This window comes from Lactuca serriola, chromosome 7 (assembly GCF_051521515.1).
Source record: "Lactuca serriola cultivar US96UC23 chromosome 7, Lser_US96UC23_V15, whole genome shotgun sequence".
NCBI lineage: Eukaryota > Viridiplantae > Streptophyta > Magnoliopsida > Asterales > Asteraceae > Lactuca > Lactuca serriola.
In genome coordinates this window covers 10831594-10856422 of record NC_136414.1, presented here as the reverse complement: position 1 = coordinate 10856422, position 24829 = coordinate 10831594, and the positions used below count along the sequence as shown (strand labels likewise).

The 24829-nt window shown below is 32.4% G+C and overlaps 1 protein-coding gene across 3 annotated transcripts; it reads left to right on the top strand.

Moving 5' to 3' along the window:
- Positions 1-2592: 2592 nt before the first annotated feature.
- On the top strand, positions 2593-24829 carry LOC145063511 (flavin-containing monooxygenase FMO GS-OX5-like). 3 transcript variants are annotated; one of them, XM_079011109.1, is made up of 7 exons: positions 2594-3211; positions 11712-11782; positions 12188-12343; positions 18904-18986; positions 24051-24186; positions 24263-24433; positions 24519-24829. In XM_079011109.1, exons 1-7 carry the CDS (start codon positions 2686-2688, stop codon positions 24663-24665), a joined length of 1290 nt encoding a protein of 429 aa, XP_078867235.1. In that variant the 5' UTR covers positions 2594-2685; the 3' UTR covers positions 24666-24829. The 3 variants fall into 3 exon arrangements, with proteins under 3 accessions (XP_078867236.1, XP_078867237.1, XP_078867235.1); XM_079011110.1 differs by lacking the exon at positions 11712-11782 and having other exon boundaries at positions 2593-3211; positions 12195-12343; XM_079011111.1 differs by lacking the exons at positions 11712-11782; positions 12188-12343 and having other exon boundaries at positions 2593-3211; positions 18908-18986.

Here is a 24829-nt window from a genome sequence, read left to right as displayed (position 1 = left end):
ACTTCTTCGCTCTAAGTATGATTTCGACGTTCTTTATATTCATAGAAAGGTAATGAGAAGCTCTACAATTTCATCCACACTCATTTTCCTTAAAACTTCCTGAGCTTAAATCCAAATTTCATAAAAGTCCCGAACTATCACTTTACGGTTATACTCTTGGGCTCCAAAACACAAACCGAACTCTTGGATCACCTAATCTATGTTATCCACATCTAAGGGATCTAAATCTCTCCTTCCACAAGGCCGATAGCCTTATAATAACCGATCTTCAGTTCACGGCCCCAAATTAGGAAACAATTCGAAATAGGGTGTTACGTGACAATCATTTTGGTGCAATATAATCCTCAAATTTACAGATTCACAGGGGGGGGAGTGCTTAGACCCTACTTAGTTGACAGACAATGGCAAATAATTGATTGATAAATGCGATAAGGAAATGGAGATTCCAGAAAAGTCTACGAATAAATAAGCTAATGTTTGGCTTACATGCCCAACTTGAGTGAAAGGAAGTTAAAAGTCAAGCCTATTGAATGGTGGCAGTGGAGTAGAGGTCTAAAAGTCAAAAGACAACATTATGCAAAGAGTACGCCACCAGTAGACATTGTTGTCCTTTTTTCAGTCTAGGGGTAGTTGTAACTTCACAATTTGATTGTACTTGGCTTATGGAAATCGTTCATTAGAATTATATGCATAATTTGTTTCATTTAATGGGTTATATGCTAAGTAATCTCGTAGATGTCATTTAACATGCAAACTAAGCATTAAATATGTCAACTAAGCAACCAATTACCATAAGGGGTTATTTAAACACTATGAATGCCTTACTTCACTGGTATTTTTGTATGGTCAAACTTGAATGATGTTTTTTGAATAAATTTGAAACTTAGTTATCCTCATAAAACATTTCCCCAATCGGATAATATTAATCCAATTAGGTGGTTACATAAGGTGCAATTTGAACAAAACGTATACTTAATTTGTACTTAATTTATAGAAGTCTTAGATCACTTATGTTTTCGGTAAATTGAGTAATCTAACCCCTTTTTAATGAATATTTGAAAAAAATAACCAAAATATATTGTTATTATTATTATTTTTTTTGCAAAATGACCACTTTGTCCGAAATGGGACATTCTAGACCAAGAAAAAACATTTTTTTTACTAACTCTGGAATGACATTCCGGATTCCAGACCAACATTGCGGATTCCAGACTAAAATTTTGGATTTCAGAAAAAAAAAAAAAAAAAAAAGAACTCGAAAATTTCAAAAACAGGTCCGATAAATTTCAAGAACAGGTCCGAAATCCAAAGAACAATTCTGAAAATTTGAAAAAAAAATTGTTTTTAGTTCTTGTTTACAAAAAGCAGTGTTGTAAAAATCCTGATTAGGTCCTGATTAATCTCCGATTAATCCCTAGGCGCTACTCGACCAATTAGAGAGTGCCTAACGATTAATCCATGCATACAAAATGCTTGAAACAATAGAACCCAATGAAATTTTAACACTTTGAAGAAGTTATATCTCAATAGAAACTATTTAAGGTATGATCAGTGTTGTATTTATCATATTAACCTATTTTGTTATGATATTAATGGTATTTATAAACTTTTATATGATATTAGTCATATTTAATTTTTTAAAATCTAGCAAATTAGCAAATAATGGTCCCCGATTAATCCTCCGATTAATCTCTGCGTAGCCGATTAATCCTTTGACCTTAGTCCACCGACTAGCTAACGTCGAACGATTTTTATAACCTTGACAAAAAGTAAAACAAATATGTTAAAAGTAAAATATATATATATATATATATATATATATATATATATATATATATATATATATATATATATATATATATATATATATATTAGTACATAAAATAAAATATTTTATTGAAAAACGGCGATATTAATATTTAGAAATGAACATTTTGGACATAAATGAAAATATTTTTTCAAAAAAAAATTGGTAAAAAGCCAAAAAAAAAAAATTGGAATTTAAAAATCAAACCCGAAATGGAATGTAACATCTTTGAAAAAACAATTGAAAAGTGGTCCGGAATAAGATGTTTAGGAGAAAGTAGTTAGTTTTCAAAACTTGAAAAAATAATGATTATTTATTAAAAAAAAAAAAAAAAGAGTCGGCTTATAAAGGTTAGTTTACTCAATTTCTGTATATTTTGTCTAAGATAGGATGCAGTTGCCTCGGCAACACCTTCGGCGACCTTGGCAAATACCGGGCCGACACCTTGGCATAACGAGCTCAGTTGGATCGGCAACTCGTTGGAGTTCTGCCAAGTCTCTTTCTTCTTCTCCCTACCTCGGCAAAAATCACCCCATTTTGCTAATGTGGACTTCGGCGGTCTCGACAATGCTCCGAGAGGCCTAATGGCTAAACTTGAATATTATTCTTTGGCAATTTAAAACCTTAATTAACTCCTCTCATAACTTGAAATGACTTGCAATAACTATTTTTCTAATTAAAGGTTTTAATGGTGCCAAAAGTGCTTTTGTGTCAACACGTGCTTGGAGAACTGAATAATTCACATGCATTAATTTATTTGAACTTGTTTCCTTAGGAATAATAAAATCGGCAGTTAATAGTTGACCAAAAAAGCTTTACATACTACACCTACCTACCTGGGCGCTCTTAGATGCAAAGAAGAAGGAGATCCATCTGCCATGGCAACTTCCTTAAAGGTCGCCGTTGTTGGTGCCGGTGTTGCCGGATTAATCGCCGCCCGTGAGCTTCAAAGAGAGTCCCACCAAGTTGTGGTGTTTGAAAAGTCACATCGACTCGGCGGAACATGGGCCTATGATCCACGAGTTGAATCTGATCTCTTAGGACTAGACCAAAACAGAGAGATCATTCATGGATCCCTTTACAAATCCTTGCGAACGAATCTTCCTCGTCAGCTCATGAGCTTCACTGATTTCAAATTCAGCGACAAAACATATGGCGACGAGAGGTTGTTTCCTGGGCACGAAGAAGTTCTAAAGTTCTTGGAAGATTTTGCAGGTTCTTTTGAAGTCACTGAGTTGATTCGTTTCAATACTGCGGTGACCCGAGTGGAATTGGTTGACTCGGATATCATCGAGTTTGAAGTGGAGTCGAAGACAAATGGGGTGAATGCAGTGGAGGTGTTTGACGCGGTGGTCGTCTGTAACGGTCACAATAGTGAACCTCGGCCTGCATTCGATATTCCAGGTACATCTTATGTGAAATGTATTTTTTATTAATATTTTTCTCTTTTGAAAAATTTCATATGATAAAACCTAAATGTTTTTAAAAGACGATCACAATTAAAATTTCATATATATATATATATATATATATATATATATATATATATATATATATATATATATATATATATATATATATATATATAAGCATCAGAGTCGGACATTAATAAATGTATATATGAAGAAAAATCTTGCTTATCCAAAATTTAATTCGATTGTAGTAATCAGATATCCATGAATGTTATAATTACTTTTCATCAAATTGAACTTGATACCCCACTTGCTTACATAGTTGGCACCGTCCTTATATCAGATTGTTGCGATTTTCATTGAGCCCCACTGCTATATAGTAGTATCTTTTTTTCCCATTCACTCCTTATACTAATCATATTTAAAAATCAAACCCCAAAACCACTATCTATAATTCTATATAACGGATCCCGATTGATGTTCGGTTTGGATCCACCACTGACTGAAACCCAACCCAAAGTTTTTCCAAAAATCCCTACCCTAATCCTAACCATCAAAACTAATAAGAAAAGCCAAGAAAATGAGGCATGACGAATACAGTTTAACGACCAACTGAACATGAAAGTTCAAGATATAAATAAAATAGTCATGAAATTCAATGAAATGTATATGAACTTATACAATCAACGTTGAAGCGGTCAAAGCGACGGAAACATTTTTATTTTGGTGCTCATCATGCACCAAGTGCAAAATAATACGAAGGGGTTAAATTTATAAAGTTTTGGGAGTATCCAAAGTGGCAATGTGCCACTGATGAATCGTCCAAATAGCGCTTCGGAATGTTCAAAAACATCTAGATTGAACGACTACACAACTTCTTTGGATACTCTTTTAGATTTGACCTCAACGACAATGATGACGTGCTTGAGCCTGAAAAATCTACCCGCCAGAGCGGACGCAGAAATACATAGTAGGTGTTGTCGAGGTTGAAATATGTGTAGCCGATGTAGAAAAATAGGCAAAAAAAATCAAAAAATTGCAAAATTTTCCATTGCAAACAGAAAAAATAGATGTTGTCGATGCCACACCAGGACACCTACTAGGTCCGCCGCTGATGTCCGTCCAATAAGTATTGATTGTGGATATACAAAGACAACAAAAAAGCTTCATTGTCTATTTTCGTATATTTTATCGGAATCCAATACTGGTGAAGCGTTAAAAATATAAAAAATAATTTGGACTAATTTTAAAACGAGTTTTAACAACTATTTGGAGTTCAAAAAAGAAAAATCATGTAATAAAGAAAACCATGCAAAGAAATTAGAAAATAAAGGAAATAAGAGTTGACATGACATTGAGACGAGCTAAAAGAAATTAGAGAAAATGAAAATCAAGACATCATAGCATAATAAAATTCATTTTGCTTTTTTTTTTTTTTTTTTTTTTGCAAACAAGTCCAATAACTTATGGTCAAATAAACATTTCTTTTCCCCCTCTCACGGTCTATCCAACTACCTCTAAAACTCTTGATTTATGACATTATATATGTATGTATATGTTTAAGCTTTGATTTGCGAGTACATAGGGTAGGAGGCTCACCTTTGGGGAAATGATAAGATATTGAAGTGTGATATAAACCCTTCTCCTTGGCAGCCCTGATTGAAATTCTCATGATTAGAACTTGGGTCTCAATGGTAAGGAGTTTACCATGTCTTACCATGGTAAGGAGTTTACCATGTTTTACCAAGTGATGTTGGGGTTGAAACACACTTTTATTCAGAACTAGAACAAAAAGATGAGCTTACTAGCTCAATATTACAAGAAAAGAAAACAACCCTCTTACTCACTCTAAGTATTACTCTCACACTCTCTGTTTTGTAGTGCTCTACAACTGAAGTTAGAGCTCTTATTTATAGTTAAGCTAGTCTGCCGTAACTATTATTACCATTTAATGTGTTCATCATGTGAAATGAAGAAGCTGTCATTTGAGTTCTTATTGTCAACATAGATGGAGGTGCAACTACTGATGTCAAGTTTACACTTACACTCTCCCCCTTAAACCGAACTTGGCTCGTGATTCGTCATGCGTGATCATGTTTCGGATTTCACTATGTTTCACGTATGCTAAAGCCTTTGTAAAGATGTCTGCCCGTTGATCCTTCGAGTTGACATATTCCACTATAATTTGCCCATGTTCAACACATTCTCGTATGAAGTGATAACGAATGTCAATGTGTTTGCTTCGACCATGAAACACAGGATTTTTCATCAATGTGATTGTTGACTTATTGACATATAAGGTGATAGGCATGATATGATGTCCTGTGAGCTCCTTCACGAGATTAGCAAGCCAAATGGCTTGACATGTTGTTATTATAGCTGCCATGAACTCGGCTTCACATGTGGGCAAAGCAACAGTCTTTTTGCTTTTGGGATTGCCAAGTTATCACATTCCTTCCTAGATAGAAAATCATTCCACTTGTGCTTTTTCTATCAACAGGGTCACCTCCAAGATCACTATCGGTAAAATCAATCAAATCTTCAATTTCACGACCTCTTCCATTGTTGAGTCCATAATCAACGGTTCCTTTCACATATCGTAAAATGTGTTTCACAACTTGAAAATGCAAAGTGGTCGGTTCTTCCATGAAACGACTTGCAATTCCAACCGATAATGATAAGTCCGGTCGAGTGCGAGTCAAGTACCTTAAACAACCTACCACTCGCCTATATTCGGTTGGGTCAACTTTTTCACCATCTTCATCCTTCTTAACCTTCAACTTAGGTTCCATTAGTGAGGTTGTCGGATTGCAATCTAGCAACCCAAATTGCTCTAAAATCTTCTTTGGATAAGCAGTTTGTCGCAAAGATATTCCACACTTCTTTTATGAAACTTTGATTCCAAGGTAGTAATAAAGTAATCCCAAATAACTCATTTCAAATTCTTTCTTCATTTGTTCTTTGAATTCGACAACATCATTAGATCATTAGTGTTCGACCCAGTAATGATCAAGTCATCAACATAGACACCAACAATAAGAATTTTGTCTTTTGAGTTCCTTTTGTAAATAGCTGGATCTTGTGAACTATTTGTAAAAGAAAGACTTTTTTAGCTTTTATCCAAACGAATATTCCAAGCTCGAAGAGCTTGTCATAGACCATAAAGAGTTTTATGAAGTTTGAACACCTTGTGACTGTTTGCTTTATCAACATATCCTTCTGGTTGGGTGACATAAACCTCCTCATTGAGATCACCATTGAGAAAAGCTGACTTGACATGAAGATGGTGGACAACCCACCCATGTTGAGCTGCTAAGGCAAGAATAAGCCTTACGGTGTCAAGTCGTGCTACCGGTGCAAAAACTTCATCAAAGTCGACTCCTTCCTTTTGTACAAATCCTTTTGCTACAAAACAAGATTTTATGCTTCACCACTTTTCCCAAGTTGTCTTTCTTCACTTTAAACACCCATTTCAAACTGATTGCTTTGTGTCCGGGTGGCAAATCGGTAAGTTGTTATGTCTTGTTTTTCTCGATTGCATCCAACTTTGTTTATATAGCCTTCTGCCATGCTTTAGAGGTTACCGCCTCTTTAAAATTAAAGGGTTAATCCACTGCAATCATCAACAATTCTCCGGGTTCAAAGAACATATTTTCGGCTTCGGAATAAATATCGGTTAACGGACGTAATACCCTTGGCCGAATCTCACTAGAAGGGATTTCCATATAGGGCGAGGTTGAAGAAAATAGGGCTGAGACAGGAGTATGTGGGGCTTATTCAGGCTCGTCAAATTCAACATATGGTTATCCAACTTGGATAACATCGATTTTAGGACTGTCTGGTTATTCCGGGTTGATTTTGGGGACATTTTGAGGTGTTTTGAGGTGTATTTAGGGTTGTGGTTCAATTATGGTAAAGGTCTTAAGAGTCGCCATCTCTTCTTCTTTGTTTTTGTACTAATTCCATTCTTCTTTTTCGTCAAAAACAGCATCGCGACTAACTCGCAACTTTCGATCTTGCGGATCAAACAAACGGTTGCCTTTAGTTCCATCTTCCATACCTAAATACACCATCTTCTTACTTCGATCATCAAGCTTCTTCAAGTGACCACCTACAAGTTTAGCAAAAGCAACACAACCAAAAACTTTTAGATGTTCAAAGTTGGGCTTTTTGCCAAACCATGCTTCATAAGGCGTCATGTCAGGAAGTGCTTTTTTGGCAGGCGGTTGACAAGATAAACTGCATGTCTAACTGCTTCTCCCCAAAACTCTCTTGGGACATTTCTTCCTTTGAGCAGACTTCTTGCCATGTCCATAATGGCATGGTTTCTCCTTTCTACAACTCCGTTCTGTTTAAGTGAATATGGCGTTGTAAGATGCCTTTGAATACCATCTTCTTCACAAAATACTGAGAATTCTTTTAAAGTAAACTCTCCCCCTCGATCCGTTCGAAATGTCTTCATTTGATAACTCTAATTCTTTTCAACCATCAACTTGAACCGTTTGAAAGCGCTAAAGGCTTGTGACTTCTCCGATAGCATGTAAACCCACATCCACCGACTAAAATTGTTTACTAAAAGGAGAAAATATTTACTCCCTCCAACAGACATAGGTGTGATCGGACCACATAAGTCCGCATGAACAAGTTGTAGAGGTTTTAGAGCCCGAAAAACTATGATCCAGGAAAGGAATTCAGGTTTGTTTGGAAAGAACGCACCCTTCACATACTTGGTTTGGGTTCTCAATCTTTGGGACTCCGATTGCCATATTATTTTCGGACAACTTCTTTAAGGCGAGAAAGTTAACATGACCAAGTCTAGAATGCCATATCTAAGTTGGTTTATCTTTTGTTGCTAAAAGACAAGTCGGTCTACCGGTCCTTAAAAGAGTTTTATATAACCGCTTTGGGGATCGTTTAACTCTCAAAAGTAGAGTTTTGTTTTTGTCAAACCATGTGAGATCCGACCCATCCATTATGACCCGACTCTCTTCCTTCGTCATTTGTCCAAGACTAATAATATTGTTTTTTAGACTTGGAATGAAATATACCTCATTAAGGAGTCTTTGGTCGCCATTTTTGCTATCGAATAAAATCGACCCTTTCCCTAAAATAGCGATGGTCGAACCATCCCCAAATTTCACATGACTTATAACGTGCTCATTTAGTTCGCGAAACTTTAAGCGGAATCTGGTCATATGATTGCTAGCATCGTTGTCGAGATACCATACCTCAGACTCGACTCGACTTTCTCCCGATACAAGAAGATTAACACAAATCTTCTCTCTTAGAGACACCTTTTTGTGTGCATATTCTTATCAGGCTGCCATCAAAAAAATAGGCTCTTCTTCGTTGGCTTGAGTGAGGTTCGCCTCCTCACCTTGATTCTTGTTTGGACACTCTGAAGCATAATGACCAAATTGTTCACAAGTAAAACATTTGATTTTACTTTTATCCTTTCAAGAAGGATTATGGTCATTTTGATTTGTATTGCACTCATGACCATCTCCTTGGCCACGTCTACGACCTCGGCCTCGTCCCCGGCCTCGGTTACCATGTCCTCCTCGTCCTCTTGAATTGTTTGACGAGTTTCTCTTGCTAGTTTGCTTTGAACGAGATGCCCACTCAGCATGTGTAAGCAATAGAGAAGGTCCTCCTTCTTTTTCTCCATAGCTTCAAAGTCTCTCTTCATGTGTCTTAAGACGACCCACAACTTCTTCCACCGTCATATTCTTCAAATCTTCGAATTGGTCGATAGATGTTACGATTTGTATAAACCGTATCGGTACGGCTCACAGAAACTTCTTCACAACCGTAATTTCTTCAATCTTTTCACCTAGATATCAAATACCGTTACAATAGTATTCAATCTCATGGAAAAATCATCTACCAATTCACTATCCTTCATCTGGATCACCTCAAAGTCACTTCTCAAGGTTCGAGATTTAGCCTCCTTGACCCGATCGGCTCCCATGTGTATCATCTTAAGCGTTTCCCATGCTTCTTTAGATGTGTCCTTCTTAGCTAACATCAGAAGTACGTCCTCTAGAATTGCTTGATAAATAGCCGCAAGAGCCATCCGATCTTTACGTTCGTCCGTTTCTGCATTTTTAATTACATCCCACACTCCTTGTGCTTGTAAATTCACTCGCATTTTTATGGCCCACACCGCGTAGTTCATCTTCGTGAGCATAGGATAGTGTAACGTATCACTACCATCTTTTTCCGGTCATTTGAATACTTTCAACTTCAGGTTGAGAAGATGACGAGGTTGGTGTAGTCATTCTTGGCATATACTTTGGCATACACGACCTTGAAACTTTTTTTTAAGTATGGGGACCAATATGAACTTTTCAGAAGTTCAGGGGCAAACAGAACTTTTACGGAAGTAAAAAGGGGCTAAACTGAAATTTTTCTGAAAAACGGGACCAAAATTGCAATTCTTCTGAAAAATAGGGGCTAAATTGCACTTTCTGGAAGAACAGGGGCTAAACTGCAAATTTTCAGAACTTTAGTCAGCTGCTGACATCACAACTACAGTGTTGCTACAGTACTGATGACGTCACCCTTCTTCTCCGGCAGACCATCGATGAACTGGTTTTTCCGGCGAGTTTTCCGACAATTTTGACCAACTTTGACTGGTGATTTGGAGGCCTTCCAGCGGTCGAAAAATCCATATAAAATATATTTTCGGAATCCTCGAAACGAGACCTGTCCAACGGTGTACTCGAAAATTGGTTTTGAGAAATAAAAGTTCGACCAAAAAACAAAGAATGCTTCCTTCGGAGCTTAACCAAGCTGTGATACCACTTGTTGGGGTTGAAACACTTTTATTCAGAACTTGAACAAAAGGTGGAGCTTACTAGCTTAATATTACAAGAAAAGAAAACAACCTTTTCACTCACTCTATATATTACTCTCACACTCTATGTGGTGCTGTACAACTGAAGTTAGAGCTCTTATTTATAGTTAAGCTAGTCTACCGTAACTACTATTACCATTTAATGTGTTCATCATGTGAAATGAAGAAGATGTCATTTGAGTTCTTATTATCAACATAGATTGAGGTGTAGCTACTGATGTCAGGTTCACACCCAAGTCAGGTTTACACTCACATGTCAAATTAAAAGACATAACGTAAGAAGTAACACCGACATGATGATCGTAGATTCATGACTGATAAATATATAGAAGAACTTTTTTAACGTTTTTAACACACTTAGTGACAGAAAGCTTTAGCATAAAACACCTAGGATTTAATGCATATATCGTCAATTCCCATAGTTATGGAAAATTGATAAACACAAAGAGAATACCTAGAAATACATAAGAACTAAGAATCGTGAATCACATCCTTGTTGAATTTGTGGAGAGAGAAGAGATGAGATGGGATCTCAAAATTTGGTGTGAAATAAATGGCACGTTGAATCCTATTTATACCCATGGGAAACCCTGGGAGACCTTAAAAAGTAGGTTTGTATGGAGACTAAGCAAAAGCTTTAGTTTTGACCCAATTCAACCTAATTTAATTTGTAAAAACATGAAGATATCAGTTCAATGGTATCTTATGAATTTATAGCAACATGAAAGAATCGTGTGACATCTCCGACTTACCCTAACATATCATCTACCATCTTTCTCTATCATGAAGTGTGAATATGGCCATACATTATAATCCCTTTTCATGACACTCTAGAATGTAAACCATTAATCTTCATTTAAGGTGGAACCACGTCTAAATCATATAGGAAAATATTTACAGCACCTTCACTGCTAAGGTGTCTCCAAAAGGTCGTTAAGAGTCTTGACTCAACCTAATTTTCACTAATTACTTACTATCTTACCTTGCATAGATCTATCATTATTGATAGTACATTCTATCAACTAAGTTATTTTATATTTAACCTTTAAACTAAAGAATTATGAGCAATAATTGCAAGTTGATTTTCCATCATTAAACGATTCTATTGTGGTTTTAGACCCATGTTTGTTGTAGTAATTCCAATAAAATCTCTAGTGGGAGGTTTCCTAAGTGGAATTGTCAAGTTCCTACTTAACTTGAGAAAGAAAACTTTGATAGTACCAACTTTAATTAGTTATCTCATTCTCGAATGCTAATGTGTCTCCACTTCCTATTATACATAACATTGTATACATTAGACAATGTGGCCGCATGGTCACAATATATGTGAATAGTTGACAATGGAATATCCCAAAAACAACTTTAAGCTTCACACTTTAATCAAAATGAGTGTTGAATTCCTGAATGTTCAGAGGCTAAAACGTCTTTTGAAATTCTCTTTGTAATGGGATTACTTAGGGAAGTTTGATTATGTATCCTTTTACTATTCTTTGGTAATTAAATTACAAACTACTATATTTCTGTAAATATTTTCTTAAAACACCACCATTTGGTAAAAAAAATCTAGATATAAGCAAATGTCAATAGTTGCTTCCCTAAATTATAACACAATCTTCTACAATACATGATACAGGCATCGAGACATGGTCTAAGAAGCAAATGCATAGTCACAACTATCGTGTTCCTGAACCATTTCGAGATCAGGTTGCTAATAAGAAAATAATCATTTCATTTTTATATTTAGGAGCGTCCTCAAATGATAGAAAATGAAAATTGTTAGCAATTAAATAAACTTGTCTTGTTAGGTTCAAAAGATAATTTAATATGTCTGCATTTTTTTATTTCTAATAATCAAATAGAAAAATTAAATTGTGTCATACTTTTTATGTTTATAAATATTCATATCCAATAAAATTATGACAAGTGTCGTCATTCCATATTTTTTTTAACCAATTCATTAAGGTTATATTAGGAATATATCAATTAAAATTAAATTGAATGGTGAAATGATGCCACTTGTCATAATTTTACTGGGTAGAAATAATTATATACATAAAAGGTAGAAGATATTTTATTTCTCAAAAAATATGTAATTTAAAACATAAAAAGATTGTAGTTTTAATTGGGAATGGGCCAACTGCATTGGACTTGTCAAGAGAAATAGCAACGGTTGCCAAAGAAGTTCACATGTCATCAAGATCTCCGGCTCCGTATGCTAAAGTTTCGAAATCACAGAAGTTCAGCAATATATGGCAGCATGCAAAGGTAATTTAAAGTATATGATTACTCTTTATTATAGTTACTAAAAGTGCAATTTAAAGTCTCTTACATCTTTCGTCTACTTGAAATCAAATTGGGGGATTTTAGTAAATGTCTTAACCCCAAATAGAAAACTACAAATTTGGTTCATGCAGAATTCATATATATATATATATATATATATATATATATATATATATATATATATATATATATATATATATATATATATATATATATATATATATATATATATATATATATGGTGATTGGTGTAACCAATATCATTTAAGTATAATGGGATAAACTTGTTGACAAATGTGATCTTAATAAATATTAAACAAGTAAGGGCGGCACGGTGTACACAATTGTTTGAGTTTCTCTTGATTTAAACTACAATATTACTTTTAGGGCAAAGTCCCTGAACCACGGGGGTCTGTGGGCAACGCCCCTGTTGGCGGGGTCCAAGGAGTGGCAATTGGGGGTGGGGCCGAGCTAGTTTTTTTATTCAATTTGAGGTTTTAGACTCGGTTTTTTACCCTTATTTTGAACCCAAGTTGGTGGCAGTTTTATAATAGTTTTGTGATTGTTATGAATCTGTTTTGAGACAGTTTTCAGACAATGCGTTATATTCCCGTTTTTGGTTATTTTTAAATTTTGTACAAAAATTATAAGTCATCATTCTCTGTTCTAGAAAAACATTGAGTTTTATCTAATTGAGATTTCGAGTATATCATCGAAATTCTTCAATTTGAAAGTGTATTAAGACTCTTAGTGGAACCAAGCAATTGAAACCCCGTTTCTAATATATGTATAATATTCTAACATTATGGGCGTGTTTGGCACGAAGCTTTTGGAAGCGTTTGTGAGCTTCTAGCTTTTAGCTTTTGATAAAACACTCTAGTTTAAACAAAAAGCTCCGTTTGGCAGTACGAGCGTTTAACTTTTAGTTTTAACAAAAACGCTTTGATTCTAAAAGCTACTTCATGTAGCGTTTAACAAAACGCTCCTGAGCTTTTGAAATCAATTTCCATAATTACCCTTAAAAATATATTTATATATTTATTTATTTTTAATAAATTGTCCTCTTATGTAATTTTATATATTTCAAAAGCTTCCAGCTACTTTTGTCAAACATTTATATAACAAATAAAAGCTACAGCTTCCCACTACCCGCTTCCAGCTAACAACTACTTTTGCTAAACACGCCCTATATGTTTTTAGAATGTTTATTGTAAAATGTGTTAAAAATATTGTATTAGAATATTTTACTAGAAAAAAATGGTCTCACAAAACTAGGAACATCTCATATGAACCTAACTATATATATATATATATATATATATATATATATATATATATATATATATATATATATATATATATATATAGAGAGAGAGAGAGAGAGAGAGAGGGGTAAGTTGAATTGAGAAAATAAAAAAGATTGAGAATGGGGAAATCATTCTCAACAAATCATTTATTTTTTCCATAAAACCCTTCATAATACCAGCAGAAAAGAGAAAGGAATACACATGTATTTTAAAAGAAAACATATTCCCTACAACTCCTCATAATAGAATGGACTGGTAGAAAGAAGGAATCACATGTTGTTTATGTGTTGAACTGGGTAACTACAAAATCCCTTGACAACTCGTGTCCATATGAGATGTGGACAAGAAGAAAACCCAAAATTGAGCATTTGAGGGTATTTGGGTGTGTCGCTCACTTGAGATCAACAGAAAGCCATCTCACAAAACTAGAAGATGTACAATTCGAGGAAGCTAAAGCATGGGATTGGACAAAAACATCCAAGACTCAAACCAATCCAAGTGTGACCTTCACTATGGAAGGTTACACAATGCAAAAAGACCAAGTTGATGCAGACATGCAAGTTGACACACCTGAAACAAACACAACCAACCCCGAATCAGAACATAGTTTTCATGGATCCACACAATCTACCCCATCAAGCTCAAAAAATACACATACATCTGATTCAACAAGTTTTACCTCAATAGAATTAGATGAGTTCTTGAAGTATTGCTCTTTGGTTGATATATATGATGAAGCTGAAGAATTATTACTCTTGCATGATAGTGAAGAACCAAGTACTTACTATGTAGCAAGTATGAGTCGCGAGTGGGTTAATGCCATGAAAAGTGAATTAAAATCAATTAGAAAAAAAAAACTGGAGTGTGGTTAAGCTACCATCAGGAAGGAAACCTATTGGGTTAAAAATAGGTATTCAAATTAAAAAGGGATCCAACTGGAAAAGTATTAAATCATAAAGCAAGATTGGTAGCAAAGGGGTATGTGCAAAAGCAAAGGATTGACTTTGACGAAGTCTTCACACCAGTTGCAAGAATGGAAACAATTTGGGTACTACTTACACTTTCAGCTAAGAATTGGTGGTTGGTACATCACCTTGATGTAAAGTCGGCATTCCTATATGGAGACTTAGAAGAAATCTATGTTACACAATCAGAAGGGTTCAATAATAGTGACCAACCAAATAAGGTGTACAAGCTCTATAAGGCATTCTATGCACTACGTCAAGAACCTAGAGCATGGAACTCAAGATTGGATAAGTATTTAAAAGGCCTTTGTTTTAAACGATGTCCATAAGAATATGAAGTATACACGAGAAACAAGAATAAGAAAATACTTATAATGGGAATATCTATAGATGATCTTATCATCATAAGCAGTTGCAAGATTGAAATAAAACACTTCAAAGAACAGATGAATTAGGAATTTGGAAAGATCTTGGCTCATTATCATACTACTTGGGAATTGAAATGCTTCAAGAAAAAGGAGGGATTTCCTTAAAACAATCCAGGTATATGAAAGTTATTCTTGAAAAAGCAAGAATGTTGGATTATAACTTGTGTAAGTATCCAGTGGAGCTTAAGTTGGAATTATTCAAAGATGAAAATGGTGACCAATTTACCCCACTTAATATAGAAGCATAATTAGAGGTTTGAGGTCTTTGACAAACACCAACCATATATCTCATATGTCGTAGGGATGATAAGTCAATATATGGAGCATCCTACTATCAAACATATGCAAGTGGTAAAGCATATACTGAGTTATAGTAAAAGTACAATGGATTATGGGTTAGTTTATGTCAAAGGGTGTGAAGAAGACATCATAATTAGGTATACAGATAGTGATCTTGCAAGAGACATAACTGATATAAGATTTAAAACTGGAGTTACATTCTACCTGAATGAAAACTTGGTTACTTGAGCTTCACGGAAACAAAAAAGTGTAACTCTTTCTACATGTGAAGCAGAATTCATGGCTGCAACAAACGCAACGTGTCAAGGTATCACGATACGAAGACTGTTGAATGAATTAACAGGTAAGAAGATAAGCCCTACTACTCTACATGAAGAAAATAATTCAATGGTAGATCTAATGAAAAACCTTGTATTCCATGGAAGAAGTAAGCATATTGATACAAAGTATCACTTCATACGTGAATGTATTGAAAAGGAGAAGTTTTGGTTAAGCATTTGAGAACCAATGAGCAACACGCTGATATTCTGAAAAAGTCGATGGGTAGAATCAAGTTTGAAGAAATGAGAAAGATGTTAGGAGTGAAGATAGTGCTAGATTCTTGATTAGGGTGGAATATGTTTGACTAATCCAGAAAACTGGGACATTTATGTTCCAGGGATATTTTGGGAAACTTGACATTTAAATAAGTTTTTTGTGTTAGATAAAGAGACTAATCTGATTTGTATATATAGGATAGATGTTTTATGCTTTGAGTTAATTTTTTTAGCCTTGAATAAAGCCGTAACTTGCAGCAAAAGTAAATTTCCCATAATTCTTTTTCTTCTCCCCTGTTACACATCCCTTGTTCTATTTTTTTCCCGCATAGGTGTTCCTTTCCAATTCTACAAAAATTCAGTGAATTGATTCTTGCAATCATCTGATTCTATTAGAATAAACAAAGGTTTATTCTTACATCTAGTTCGTTTAATTGATCGTGTATATTCATTTTCCTTGATTAATATTATTTCCCTATATTGCATGGGATAGATGCAATTTTGATCTTAGTATAATCAATCGAGATTCATTTTTGGTATAGAAAAAGTACAAATATTGTGAGTATGAGAATTGATTAAATTAATGTGAGACCAAAAAACTAAAGTATGGCTTTAATTTGTACCCAAAATATAGATACGATTGAAAAAATTAATTTTTGGGAAGTTACAAACATCTATATAGAAGTAGTAACTGATTTCTTGAATTTTTAGAAGTTAGCAGCAATCAACAACATTTACTCTAATAAATGAAGGTTTTTTTTGCCACATGTCATACTCTCATTCAATTTGCCAAATGTCATTTTGTGGTTATTTTGAATTAACTTTTTTCACATGTCATTTTATAGGTTTTCTTATTTTATTAAATTTCACATAATATTTTAATGTAATAATTACAATAAATGTAGCAATAAATGACTATCAATTTCATTAATGGATTTACCTTCTCATTTCAAAATATTCAAATTAAAGCTCATTAGTTTCTTTTGTTTCTTTATTTAAATTATTTGTTTAAATTTAAAAGATAAAAGAACATTTTAATTTTAATAATTCAATATTTTTCTTATTTTCTTATAAATTCAAAGTTCTCAACCTTTATATTTAACTTTTTTTTAAATGAACCCATGTAATACATGGGTCTCACAACTTGTAAGTTACTGAAGCAATCCTAGAAACAACATAAGTTGTTGAAGCAATTTTGGACCTAGCATCGCAACAGCTTTGGCAACAGTCTCTTTGTAGTAGCCAACTTGCTTGCAGAAGTAGTAGAAAAAGTAGCATCTCATGTGACTACCAAAGCAGCCTTGGCAAACAAGGTTGCAGAACTGGCATATTTTGACTTAGTAAATTTTCCATCTTTTTGGAACATGAATTGTTATTTTTCCACTACATTCCAACTCTGAAATTTCATATACCTTTTGGGGAGCTTCCCCTTAACATTGCCTTTTTCGTGTTTAGGATAAAACTCTTTTTATATATAAATATGCACTCGACACCTCCTAATTTGTTATTGGATCATATTATTAATAAATATTGGCACTCATGTTTATACAAGTTATACCAAATGAATGGTGCCACTAAAATGAAGTTGTGTGATGGGGTTGCTGTAACAATAGTAGTTGTAGCATAAATAACTTTATATATTAAAAAAAACAAGAAAAAAAAGTTAAGGCTTCTTTATCCTCATTCTATGACTTCAATATGCTTCACTTTTAGCCTTCTTTAATATAGTCTACCTTTTGGGAAACTAGGAATAAAACATTGTCTAATTAGAACTATCTTATAAGTAAATTTCTTAAAATTATCAAGTGTATTCAATTTTGTACTACAAGTTTTGTCTTTCATTTGTTTTTGTGAAGATTGGAGATATTATTCTTTGCTCAATGTGAATATATTGATGAATTTTATCTAAGCTTAGATAAAGCTAATAATTGAATTTATTACTATCCAATTCCAATATGTCATGGTTGTCTGTAGATCTATCTACATATGGATATAATTAATGATCCACTCTTAGATAAAGATCATATTTGACTTGATTACTACATCTAAGCTTGGATATAGTGATCAACCATTTAATCCAACATGTATTTGAAACAATAACATGTCATGTTTTGTGTCTTATCCAACTCGTTTAAAGTTTTTTTAGAGTTAAGGTCATGATATGGAGTTTTGTGTCAAACACTAGTTGGATCTTTAAAGGTTGCCAAGAGACAATTACAATCTATTAGTGCCTACGGTCTCTATCTATCTATCTATCTATCTTTATTTCTCTCTCTCTCTCTCTCTCTCTCTCTCTCTCTCTATATATATATATATATATATATATATATATATATATATATCAAAAGTTTTGTAGACATACATGGAAGAAAAAGGCTAAAAGCCAATTAAGGATCATATGATCATAAGCTTTACATTATCGGGATGGCCAACTTTCAACATAATCTACCTTTGGAGACCTCCATCCTAAATTATTACAGGCAACATACATTATGCATCTTATTAGTCACTAGCACTTAACCACCATTATCTTATAGAACGATTAAATTGAAATTCAAAATACGTTTATATCAGTTAACTTTTGGATTTGAAATATTTATATCATATTAGGATTTAGACTTTTTATAGAATAACATCTACTTCTAAAATAAATATATGTCTCATGCAATACTTGAACTATGAACATTTTAGTTAACAGGAATCTTTCCAATTCTGGATATCCCTATACTAAATGCCCTTTATATATATATATATATATATATATATATATATATATATATATATATATATATATATAAGGAATTTGCATATAAGTACATATTTGATTAGAATACCAAAGTCTAGTAATCGGAATAACTTATCTTTTGCATAAATCTTCACACACACACACACACACATATATATATATATATATATATATATATATATATATAGAGAGAGAGAGAGAGAGAGACAGAGACAGAGATGCATAAAATTGATAAATAAGCTTCTTTATTTTCATGACAGATAGATTGTATCAATAAGGATGGTACAATTACATTTGAAGATGGAATATCTATTGATGCACATATCATATTCCATTGCACCGGGTAAGACTCTCTCTCTCTCTCTCTGTCTCTCTTTGCATATATATATATATATATATATATATATATATAGTTTGTGAAAAATATAGGAACAATTATAGGACATTGATTTCAAAATATCTTGTGATTATGGCCACATTATTTAGACTATGTGTAGGTATGGCTAGCTACTTTCTACTTTATGTTTTCAACCTTCACAAATTAACTAACCATGATATAAATAATGTGATCACAAACCATAAGATTTATAAATGTTATAATACCAATGACCTATAATTGTTCTTACATTCTCATAGAAATTGTTTTTCTCATTTTGTTATATATATATATATATATATATATATATATATATATATATATATATATATATATATCTACTAGATGTGTGCATGCGTAAAGCGGCATCGATAAATAACTCTTTTGGCGAATAATTTTTTTCGGAGAAATAATTATTAGATATTAATCATATTATTATTAGTTATTATGTATAAAAAATTGACACTTTTAAATAAAATAGTTGTGTTTGGAACTTATATTTATATTGTCTATTTATACATTTGATATAAAATAATTAACATCGATGTCTAATTTAAGAAATATACATTAATTTATATACATGAATTTAATATTTTAAAATTGTTATTTTGCTCTAAATTATATTTCTTAATAAGCCATCTTAATTCAATGCTTCAAAATTCTTGCACGTATTAATGATGTTTTTATGTATAATTGATTTATACAAAAAGTTTTGTAACTTATACCTCTTAAAATGCAAGTTATTATTAATATGTTTTATAATAAAGTTTATATATATATATATATATATATATATATATATATATATATATCCTTTCTAAATTTCTAATTGAATAAAAAATATAACTAAATAATGTATTAATTTTGTATCATAATAAATAATGCATAATAAATTTCCATAAGATAATGGTAAATTAAGAATATAAATACCAATAAACTAACATAAATAAATAAATAAAAGTTTCTTACATGCAAGAAGTTATTCATTAAGTATATTATATTTTTTCAAATTTCCATAAACATTTTAACTAACTCCAACTCAAAAGACTTAAGTTAAAAAGAATTGAAATTTTAACTATCTCCAACTCAAAATACATAACTACATCAATAATAAAGTTGGCTAAGTGTATTGGACCATTTATTAAATTTTAAATCCCCATGTAAAAGTTATTTAACCATTACAATAAATAAACAAATAAATAAACTTTGATGGCGTAGGGTACACCATTAATACTTATGATGCTTATTATCCATACTCTTTAGCAATATTTAGTAATGGAAAAAAATAAGGGAGTTGATCCGTAGACAACAATTTTTCTCCATACATAACAATTTGTGCTTTAAAATGTTGTATTCTACAACTATATAATGCATGAATTATTGTGTATGACTTTAAAACAATTTATTTAATGGCCTAAAAACTGCTTAAATCTCTCGGAAGATTCAAACATCAATATCTATTTATCTTCGTGCTGCTACATGTGATACAAAGAAACATAGTGGTTCAGGTTTTGGTGAGCACATATACTTTCAACCCACAATAATATAATTGTAATCTTTTAAATATATATTTCGCACCATAAAAATAACCCGATTACTCATTCCCGTTGTTCTCACTCTCTGATCCTAAAATGATGATCTCAAGGGATCTACCCTAAAGGATCACTATAAGTAATGAGTATAGAATAATGCTTTGGGGATTCCGTAAGGAATATATGTCAATGAGGATGGAGTACATGTATGAACATTCTTTCCTTTTCCCTGAAAAACATCATCATTAACACCTAAAGGTGGCGAGTCTTCTAGTGTTCCACAAGACTGTGTAGAATAGTCAGTGGTCAACATCTATACTCTCATACATGAATGGTCCTTGTAGTACAATAGTACAATTCAAGGCTTCTTACCATTATTTTATTATCTCACAACCCTTAAATACCCAATACAATTTAAATATGATAAAATAAATATACAATTAAAATCATATCATATTATTGCATCTAGCACAGATATCAAGAACACATATTATATGCATATATAGCATTTAATTATCTAAATACTATGTATCTTTGCATAAGATGAAAGTAACTATGCACACACTTGTTAAAAGTTGATGACTTGTGATTAGGGCAGCGTTTCGCCTAACACCTTAGATTTTCCTTTTAAAATACCTAGATATGAATATCATTAAGTCTTAGTCCTATATCTACTGATTACAATAACGACGGTCTAGATTCCTTAATAATCTCAATGTCTACATCAAGATCTATCAAATAAGGAATAACCAAGTAAGATCATATCGGAAGTAAATTCCATTAGGTATACAGAGTACACTTTTTGGAAATCCCACTTTAAACACCTCACTAGATGTAACCTAGTCATCACTCCTGTAAGTAGATCCATTAGTATTATGACTTAGAATCACTAATAAATCTTATTTATAAATTCATAATAATGGATTATGAATATAAATATAAGTTACACTTAAAATGTAATAAGCGCCTTAACTTACAGAGTTTCTAGCGAAAAGTCGGAAAGTTACGGGCAGAATCCCGACCCAAAAGCTTTTATTTTTCAAGCTCTCTGATGCTTCAGAGTCTTGCTAAAATACCCTAATAACTAGAAAAACTCGAGCTTAAGATCTCAGGAGAATGTAAAGTGAATTTTGATTTGTTGTGAGGAAATGAAATGCTAGAGCTGCTATTTATAGGCAATTTTTAGGAAAAGCGTGTCGTGCCCAGACCAGAGGCATGCCGCATACTGGCTTGGTCGGCAAGGTTATTCTCAAGAGACGTGGCACGTGGCGCACATGTAATGGAGCCACGTCGCCATGTAGGTCAAAATTTCTCAATTAATAAAATCATATATCTCTCATACGAGCTCTCTTTTCAACGTTCTTTATATCCACACGTAGGTAATTTTGAGTAGTACAACCTTCATTTAGATTTTGTTGGCTAATTCCCACTCGATTTAAATTAAACAGTCTATGAAGATTACACTACAAAAATCTGTGCAAAATTCATTACCTCTTCATACATACTCCGTTCTTGACTATCTTTATACTGACGCATTCCTAATGACAAGATCTTCAACTCTTGTTTACATTTTTTTGGCTGACGATCGTTTAATTTTTATTTAGAATTATGTGTCCACACTGTTGCGCCAAAACTTTGAAAAAACCATAACTTCCTCATACGAAGTCAAATTTAAGCGTTCTCTATGTGCACACATTCACTTTTATGATGTTATAACTTTCATTTAGATTACTTAGGCTAATAATCAATCTATCTCTGATTCACTTTTAACAACACCCTTTGTTGTATAAAGATGAACATGAAACTTCTAAGAATTATAACATCTTCATACGAAGTCATATTTAGGTGTTCATTATATCCTCAAGATCTTCATCACGACTACTACAATGTTCATGAAGACTATTTATCCTAAACAACATTTTATTTTTAATGTTTATATTAGCCCTATTTATTAACTTTTAAAATAAGTTTTTATAAAAATATTATATACACATAATATTTATCAAATTTCCACGTACATAATATATAAATACATATATTCAAACAATTCTCTATCATTTATTCATAAAATATTGTAAATGTAAACCAACGTAAGTATATTTTTTATGCTTAACCCTAGCGAAAACGATGGCGTTACAATATATATATATATATATATATATATATATATATATATATATATATATATAAAGGAAAGTATGGTATTACAAGTTCAATAGTGGAGTTTTGAGATTGTTCCATCGATGCTCTTGGTAAATAGGAAGAATGGTTAAAGAATTATTACTATGAGAGATGTTATTATGGTTAAAACCAGTTTCACCAATCTCTATTCATTGTGATATGTTACCTTGAATAAGGCATATAGGCCAGTATATAATGGAAAGTGTAGTCATTTGGGTGTTAGACATGGTATACGGGAAGGAGTCAATCATGATTTTCTCTATTTTCGAACGAGATTTTGACAATAAAATAAAATTTAGAAAACTATTTGACTAACTTTTTGACCAATACCTAAGTAAACTAGTATGGTGTAGGGATGATATCATTTTTCATTCCAATGATGTGGAGCTCTTACTTGTATAATGCTATTTTGGTTTCGAACATGAAGAATATCGAGGTTAGGGACCATTCCCTAATCCCTAATGCGCTCAAGGAATAAAGCCCCTACCGGTGGTGAATTAGAATAAGGGGATGAATTTTACAAAAGGAAAATACGTCTAACCAATACCTATAGCCATCTTAAGAGCCTTGCAACATTCACTAAGTCTAACTTCGAAGACATTTGGATTTCCAAAAACTTTCATAATTGCCAAATGGTATCTTCTAAAAGGTGAGTTTAAAATATCTCTAAAATGTAGTTCCTTAGGTAGCATTTGGTAGTGGGACCGGATGAGACATAACTAGATTGGACTGAACCGAATAAAACTATATTGGACTTGTTAGATAGTGTTTGGAAATAATAGAACTAGACCGAACACAATAATAAAATTACCAAATTATCCTTGAAATTATTTTTAATATTCTTTTACCGTATAATGCTTATAAGTAAGACGTCATATATAATAATTAATATATTATTTGTTTGTGACTTATATAATTTTTTCTAAAACATCCCTTTATATTTATTATCTTTCTACAAATTTATCTTGCATCGTATTTGTTACAATAACTTTATAAATCATATTATCACATAAGTATAACCAAATAATTTATCGTGTATAATTAATTTGAAGTAATTTATCATATAACATATAAATATAATAAAAAGTTGTTACATTTAAACTATAACTATACAACTGAATAAGCAAGAAACATACAAACCTAAAATTTGAAGGCCCAAAATTTACACATTAAATCGTCTATTATTTTAGTGTAACCACACAATATAATGCCAAATTTTGTTTTATATTATTTTTATATAAAACTTTATAAAAATGGTACAAAAATGGAATTAGTGTTAGGTTGGATATGTTCTGAACATATAGACTTCGCATTTTAGGTACAAAAGTCATGTTCCATTTCTCAAGACTAATGGCATTGTGAGTGTACAAGAGAAACGCATTGGACCTCTCTACAAACTTGTTTTCCCCCCACAACTAGCTCCAAGACTATCCTTTGTTGGACTACCCGAAAAGGTAAGAATATAGTTATTATTTTCCATTTGATCATTTAAAACATACATAGCTAACATGGTTTCCTAATATTAATTAGAGTCTTACATTTCTTATAATCGAGTGTCAATCAAAATGGATAGCAAAGACTTTATCAACGAAGATATCATTGCCATCAAAGGATCAAATGTTGAGAGACATCAAAGAACATCATGGAGATATAGAAGATGATGGATTTCCTAAAGCTTACACTCATTTTCTTGAAATTGAGGTCTTTCTAAAGCTATTATTGTTTATATACTTCTTTAACATCAATGCTTATATTATGTATATAACATGTTGACTCCTAATGACAGAATGATTACATAGATTGGATGTCTACTCAATTGGAAATGAACGTGGACAAGAAATTTACAGACATGTTCAAATACCTCATCCACTGTTTTAGATCTGGGAATTTTGATAATTTTATGAATTTATTCGAATTAAAATATGGTGTATGATTATTTAATTTCCAATAATAAATCTTCATTTATGTTTATCAAACAAATGTCTAGAAAAGATATGTAATAAAAATGGTTAGCTCAATTGACTTGACAAATATTTCTTTGTATACTATGTTGTGAAATTTATTGGTGATGTTAAAAAATAATACCAATTATAACAA